This window comes from Saccostrea cucullata, unplaced genomic scaffold (assembly GCF_032062105.1).
Source record: "Saccostrea cucullata isolate Sc308-1 unplaced genomic scaffold, CSIRO_AGI_Scuc_v1 ctg278, whole genome shotgun sequence".
Classification (NCBI taxonomy): Eukaryota; Metazoa; Mollusca; class Bivalvia; order Ostreida; family Ostreidae; genus Saccostrea; species Saccostrea cuccullata.
The window spans coordinates 330,059-338,358 of NW_026928887.1; the positions used below are offsets into that span (position 1 = coordinate 330,059).

Sequence of the window (8,300 nt, forward strand, 5' to 3'; positions counted from 1 at the left end):
GTTTATCTTACAGATTTGTTGTTAGTTTATCATTAACATTAAATATACCAATATGACCTTCATTTTAAGTCTACTAAAAATATAGAATCGATATTTGAATGAAAGTAACAATTATTAATTGATGGTACGTCATCGATATTACTATATCTAAATGTCAAGTGGGTATTTTCTTCCTCTCATGTTTCCAAATGAAGAATATGGAGATAACTAACAGTATTCAATATCAAAGTCCATAAAACAATACAAAAATAGGAGCAGAGCAAACACGGACCTCCGAAACATCAGAGGTGGGATCAGGTGCCATGGAGGAGTGAGCATCCCCTGCTGACCAGTCACACCCGTCGTGTGTTCCTTGTCATGATCGGGAAATGACGGAAAAATCTGTCGTCAATTCAATGTATAAAAAAGGGACTAACAATTAGTATGAAAAACGTCAGTCAGCATGTAACTTAATGATAAATTGTATTTGCTGATAAGGTCATTGTATCGACCATAGAACTTAACGAAATGGTGACTTTAAACGAGACTGCTAATATTCTTGTTTCATCGACTTGTTTGTCAATAATTTGCTTCATTCTGGATTTTAAATTAACCTTATCACTGTCATATTTGCAATATGTAACTAACCTGATAGATGTCAGCCTTTCTCTTAATGTTACAAAATTTAATCAAATAAGAATATTTATTTACATTCATATGCCAACTTGATATATCCCAGTAAGCTTAAAACTGTTTGTCAGACCTTTGTTTTTATATTGGATTTGACTAAGGAATACTCAGGTCTACCTGATCAATATGAAGGGCTGATGGTGAACGTGACCATTCAACAGGGGATGCGCACTCCTAAGAACCTGATTCAACCTCTGAAGTTTCTAAGGGTCTGTGTTTTTTTGCCCTTTTTGCATAATTGTATTGTTTGTAGCTTTTTGTGAGATCAATCACTGTTCGTTTTCGGCATCTTTTACATTACTAGAACTAGTACTCTTTGTTTCCCCGATGTCACTAAAAGTTGGGGATATTAATTTCGATTTGTCCGTCCACCCGTTCGTCTCTCGGAATGTATTTCTGTCTGTCTGTAACACTATATTTTCCATGCCATATCTTGAAGACCGTTTTGGCTTTTCCAAAGAAATTTTACGCAACTCACAATGGAAATTATCTGTTTGGGGCCATCAGCTTATAAACTCATAAATTCCTTCTATTTTAACATTTGAATCCGAGCAATATCTCAAGAAGCCTTTCAGTGCTTGCAGTACAATTTTATACCACAAATCCTCATGGCCTTTCTTAAAGCCCCTCCCGTATTTGAACTCACTAGATCCGTGCATTTTTTATCGAAGGACACCAATTCTCTGAAGTACCTTGTTGTATATGAATATAACACCCTAGTTTTTAGTCACTGTAGAGTGCACTGCTTTGCATAGGAAGCTCTTAAGACTTTTTCTTTAGGGTAAGTGTATTACATAAAGAAGATTAACCTAATGAATTTATATGTACATTTTCAACAAAAGATTATCTTTTTTCCTTTAAAAAATTAAAAAAAATGTTAAAAGACTACGAATTATAAATTAACAGAAAACACTGAAAATGAGTATCTCTCTAGTATAGAATTACACCTCTTCGCTGTACATTGTTATTATGTTTCAGATTTTCAAACATAAAATAATAGTGATAATAGCAAAATCACAAGGGATGTATGAAGCATACATGTATGGAAAATATTCTGTACCAGTGGGGCAAGTAGAAAGTTTCAAATGTTAAATTTATGATAATTTAAAGAATTCTTTTTGAGCACAAATTATATATATTTTTTTAAAAAATTACATTATTTTGAATTCATGACACTAATCAGTCAAATCCATTCATCCCTTCAAAGAACTTTTAAATGACACTTGATAAGAGACATCTAGGTACGGTTCCGGACAACATTGATACCTCATAACATTACGCATTGAGTTAGTGCTTGTGATCTCCCAGTCCGGATTTGGATAATAGTTAGACATGCCTAACTGTTTGTCCGAGTGAGTGAGGTTTAATTGAAGTCCATTATATGTCCAGGAGCCGAACTTAAGTCGACATATGTTCTCCCCTTGTTTGTTTCCTGTGACGCATGTACTTTCTAATTGAGCGGGAAAAAGCCACAGAATCATGCCGTTGTTATTGACAACTATTCTTCTGGAGAGATCAGCCTTCTGTATGTCACCCACACTGTAACATTCACAAAAATCTCGGCTTTTTAATCATTTAAAACAAATAATTTTTTGAATGGCCTGTAGGTTGAAAAACTTTTCAGCAAATTAAAGTGCTTAAAAAGGTTTTGATTTAAAACGTATACCCATTATATAATACCACATCCGGTGTCCAAACTTTGTCAGATCCGATGCTGAATGACGTCAGACCAAAATAATTACTTGGGTTCCATACGAGACGTGGATCCTGCCATCGCATTGTCACCCAGACATCACTTTTTAATGTAGAATCTCTCTGATATAAAAGCAAATTTAAAGCAGTATTTTAACAGGATGTATTTTGAATTCTAGCTTTATAAACTTGAGTTCTTGTGATCGAATGCTTTTGGGGTTTAAATGGATTAAGATGGATTATCTTGTCTATTTTTGTGAATCTTTTTGCATTTTTAGCACGTTTTAATAATCATGGAATCAATGTATTATGGTTAATTCATAACACTCTTGGAAAGATGATTGATCTATAAGGATCTAAATTTATCCCCGAGTATATAATTAGTGCAAAAAGGAAGTTGGATTGAATGATTCTCTTGTCTACTGCATTTGAGATGAAGTTAAATATTAGCATATACCAGCTAAATATATCGTATATTTGATTTTTCTAACTTCACAACATAATACACATACAAAACTGTTGATACGAATGAAGTCCATGCTGTGGTCCACGTTAACGATTGGCACAGCTACAGTGGCAGGACGAGCATTCGGATTGTATTTCTGAAACAAGGATTTCAATAGCAGTTCCTCAGGCATGTCAGGATAACCTGAAACAGAAGGACAACTATTTTTAAGGACGAATCTTCATCGTTATTACAAACCAATATTTAAATAGCTCTTGTTTGACAATAGTTCACTCGGTAAAGCATTCACCCGTGATCGGAAGGTCGTGGGTTCATTTAGGACAACATATTTCACTCATAACAAGAGTGCCTCACTTTGCCTTTGAAACATTGCAGATTTAGATCTGTCCACTCAAATTAAAGTTTGAGTTAATTTGGGATTCTGGTCAGGTTTCTGAATAGATAAATTATTTTAAGTATTTTGCATAAATGTACAGTAACTTCGTATAGACACATTAGGAATAAAAGATTGTATTTTTTCCTTTTCTGCCTACAATAGTTTAACTTACTGAGAATTATTGACTGGTTTTAAAAGATCTCGTGTAACTTTTCAAATAAATACTGAGTCCAAGAGTTTTTTTTTTAAATTGCATAATAATGTCTAAAATCAAGATTTTTGATATTCTTGTTTTATCAACATTTTTGTCTACAGCTAGCTTTGTTTAAGAAATTGTTTGTGTGTAGAGCACGCTCTTGTATATTAAATCAATTCGAGGACGTACATGTACATCCCATATATACTCACCGTCAATAGAAACGCAACACCCTAATTTTAGGGTGAAAATTATATACGGGTTATAACTATGTACCAAAAAAGTTATGACAACTTTTATTTTGCCAAATCAGTTATTTAACGGTTGAATGAATTTCTTTCCACTACCGGAAGTTGCTTTTTAGCCCTCTTAACAGAAATCAAAATTTTGCATAATTAATAAAATTTGTAACAATATTTTGGGTTTTCAAGGTTTTGTAGCTGTTAATCATAAGTATTGTACTAAAATCTGAAAAGAAGAAACCACCTGCTGTGGTTTTCAACTCGACATTTAGATATATCGACGACGTATTGTCAATTAACAATGGTAATTTCCATTCTTACGTGTGCCTATACGATATATCATGGTGAGCTGGAGATAAGATATACCACAGAGTCTGACAAATATGTTTCATATTTGGATTTTTGACTTGAAAAAGACGTAAATGGTAATTGATAACTCTTACTTTTCTATCGTCGACTTCACTTTCTTATTCAGCAATATAGCTGCACTACCTGCATAAAATGTTTATGTATCTCAGTTGATTCGATACGCAAGAGCATGCTCTACGTATGAACAATTTCTTAAACGAGGTAAATTATTGACAATCAAGTTGATGAAACAAAATATTAACAGTCTATGTTCTATGGTCGATAAATGACCTTGTCAGGAAATACAATTTATCATTGAATTAAATGCTCACTGGCGTTTTTCATAATAATTGTTAGTTCATTATTACACTGAATTGACGACGGATTTTCTGTTATTTCACACGGCGGGTATGACCTGGCTGAAAGGGATGTTTCTCCATGGTACCTGATCCCACCTCCGATGCTTTGGAGTTCCTTGTTTGCTCTGCTCCTATTTTGTATTTTTTTTTATGGACTTTTGGTCTTGAATACTGCTCCTTATCTCCATATGTTTCACCTAGATTGATACTATTACCTAATAGACTTCATGCGTCATTGTAAAAAAAGAAATAAATATTTTAGAATTAAATCTTATTATCACATACTTGGTTGAATTACTCTTTTGTTATTTTAAATGATGAGAAAAAAATAAAAAATCATGATCTTGACCGGACCTTGTATATATAGAAAGACTGTAAAGGATGATGTTCCATTGGGCTCTTTAGCTTTGACACATTAACCTTGATGGGTCACTAAATTAACGGTAAATAAGATCATATATAAGATATATTTCTTAATTTTAGGTAGGGGTACATCGTTTACATCTGATTCCTATTCGTATTTAACCCAGTCCCACTTTACAAAGCTAATAAAAAATAGGAGAAAAGTAGAAATTGTCCCCCCATCGCTTCGCCACGTATGAGAAAAATCCGCGGGTTTCAGGACCTACTAACTCACGAATATTAAACGCCACTTACTATGTAGTTTGTTTTGTATTGATTAGAAAGTATTTCTCAAGTCTTGAAAATTTATCGCCGGGAATTCATTTCAAACTGACAAATCTCTAATAAAAGTTGACGCAATTTAAAATTGGTTTACAGTATATTCTTTTCGCACGTTGTCGACGCTACTTAGCAGCTAAAACAAAGGATATGGAGATAACGAACAACATTTAATATCAAAGTCCATAAAACAATACAAAATACGAGCATAGCAAACACGGACCTCCAAATCATCAGAGATGGGAACAGGTGCCATTGGGGAGTGAGCATCCCCATCCTACCGGTCGCACCCGCCGTGTGCTCCTTGTCATCCATCGGGAAATAACGGAAAAATCCGACGTCAATTCAGTGCAAAAATAATGGACTAAGAATTAGTATGAAAAACGTCAGTCAGCATTTGACTCAATGATAAATTGTATTTGCTAACAAGGCCATTGTAATTTTTATTTCGTTTAGTTAAGAAAAATATATTGATATCAGCTTAATTCTTGATTATAATACAGAATGATTAATTATCTACTTAAAACTACGTACCTGATGCATTTTTCAAAAATTACCAATCAATTTATTGTTATAATATTTATTATTATTTGGTGTGATGTGCGATCTAGCTTATCCCCGGTCAATCGTGAAATAATGTCGTCACAAATAACAGTTGGTGATGTATAGTAAATATAATTTTTTCTTAAATGCACTTTTAAAATTTTCTTATTTTCACAAAAGGTAAAAAAAAAGTTATAAGAATCAAAATGAAACTAAAACAAAAACTTTCAACTATTTGTATGTGACAAAATCCGCCTTTTTGCTCAAGTCTGTTATCACATATATTACTATATTCATTGCTCGGTAGTAATTTTTGGAAGCAGAGAAGGATACATTTATACACAGAAGCCAGACAAAAATCCTTCCCTTAAACCTGGCCTTTAATGGGGATATGGATATTTTGGCATTTTATATTTTTAAGAATGCCATGAAGTGATAAATGTTTCCTATCAACACGCAAATTAATTTACTTTTTTGTTTGAATTCTAATGGATATACAACATTCGTTAAAACGCGTCTCTTAATGTTTAAATTGCATGAAGTTACTTCGATAATACTTATGAAAAACATAATGAAATCAAAGGAAATAGAACTATAACTGGTCATCAAAATGACCAAAAAATACCCAAAGAAAAAAAGAAACCTCAAAAAGTGCATAAAAATGTCAGTCACGAAATTTATTATCGACGATAAACATTAACGCAACATGTCTTTAGCAAATGTATGTCGCGTTAACATTAATAACATGTACATGGAAAAGAACAAACCCATGTGTTTTTGCACAAAGCATAATATAGACGATTTTTTTTTTTCAAACAATAATAAAAACAAAATCCAACTTTTCTAGTCGAAGCAATGTCTGGAATTGCATGGTTGCATTCCATATTTTTGCAGAAAAAAATATAATAGTATTAACCATATTAACTGTCCAACAATAATAAAGAAGGATTAATTATTCATATCAACGCTTTAAAACACAAGAGAAACATACTCACCAATGCACACACATATAATCACAACTCCAATGAAAATGCTTGTCAATTTTTGTGACATTTTTTAAAAATAGAAATCCTAAGGTGAATTCAAAGTAAGTTTTGTCAGTGGAATGGACTGTTGTTATCTATCTTTTGTGGCTACCAATATTTCACAGTCATTGATCCAGTGACATTAATCAATAATCATTAACTGTTACGCCTAATTAATCGAGAGGTTATATGATACAAAATGGCAAACGAATTCCAAATGAAAATTTAGTTAACTGTTTATGTATTGCAATTTACATTTGTCTGCCCAGCAATTTTTATCGTGGGACAATTTGCATATTTAACCAAGTGAAATATTAGCCTGCTCTACAAGAGATTAGTCCTAATGACCTTCTGTCAGAACTAAGATTATTTTTCCGCAGAAATGTTTTTCAAATTACTTAAAATTAAATTTCAATTGAAAAAATGGCATTAGACAAACGTATTGATTAATTGTATAGATAAAGGGGTATGGATGAAGACAGAATTTAAATATGTACCAATTAGGAGTGGTTTTCTTATAAATAGGATCCTTTTATAGTACAAGAAAATTAACTGATCAAAGAGTAACTAGACCTATGCACTTTATAATTAAAATTTTTTTTTTTTTAAATTAATTTATTTTTCGATTGCCCAATTGATATGTTTGATAAATTGGTTGTGTTTATCCTATTTTAAATGAAATATGAAGATATAAAATATAAAAATTAATGAGAAACTTCAGCTCACTCCTCCGATCCCACCTCTCGAATAATGTTCGATATCTCCACACAATTTATCTACCATCAACACAGTATATAACACGACCAAGACGGAAATTCTTTAAATTTTCATTTATTTTATGTAAAAACGTATTGTCAATTAATAATTGTAATTTCCATTCTTATGTAGATACGATATATGCTGTAGAGCTTGAGATAAAAGATACCACAGAGTCTGACACATCTGTTTCATATCTGAATATTTTACTTGAAAAAAGACGTTAATGGTAATTTAACAGCCAAGTTTTATGATAAAAGTGATGATGATTTTAACTTTTTAATCATCAACTTCCATTACTTATGCAGCAATATACCTTCATCACCTGCATATGGAGTTTATGTATCTCAGTTGATTCGATATGCAAGAGCATGCTCTACGTGCGAACAATTTCTAAAACGAGTTAAATTATTAACAAACAAATTGATGAAACAAGAGTATCAGCAGTCCCGTTTAAAGTCATTATTTCGTAAGTTCTATGTTCGATACAAGGACCTTGTCAGCAATTACAATTTATCATTAAGTCAAATGCTGACGCTTTTCATACCAATTATTAGTCTATTATTTTTACATTGAATTGACGACGGATTTTTCCGTTATTTCCCAATCATGACAAGGAGCATACGGCGGTTGTGACCGGTCGGCAGGGGATGCTCGCTCCTCCTTGGCACCTGATCCCACGTCTGATTTTTTGGAGGTCTGTTTTTGCTCTGCTCCTATTTTATATTGTTTAATGGACTTTAGATCTTGAATACTGTTCGTTATCTCCATATCTTTCATCCGTCATCATTTGTAAATTCATAACTATAGCTAATCACAGTGTTACCCTTCGAGGTTCATATAAATGGTACACTCTTGGCTCATATTTAAATATGTGGAGAAAACAACAGTATTCAAACCCAAAAGTCCATTACACATTACAAATTTAGAGCAGTCCTCAGCAAACG

At 32.6% G+C, this 8,300-nt stretch overlaps 1 protein-coding gene across 1 annotated transcript; it reads right to left on the bottom strand.

Annotated features, from left to right (window-relative positions):
- Positions 1–1,044: 1,044 nt before the first annotated feature.
- Positions 1,045–6,840, bottom strand: LOC134279036 (neuronal acetylcholine receptor subunit alpha-9-like). The gene is made up of 4 exons (XM_062761374.1): positions 6,568–6,840; positions 2,874–3,010; positions 2,336–2,484; positions 1,045–2,208 (listed from the first exon to the last, which is right to left on the bottom strand). Exons 1-4 carry the CDS (start codon positions 6,623–6,625, stop codon positions 1,863–1,865), a joined length of 690 nt encoding a protein of 229 aa, XP_062617358.1. The 5' UTR covers positions 6,626–6,840; the 3' UTR covers positions 1,045–1,862.
- Between the last annotated feature and the right edge of the window lie 1,460 nt (positions 6,841–8,300).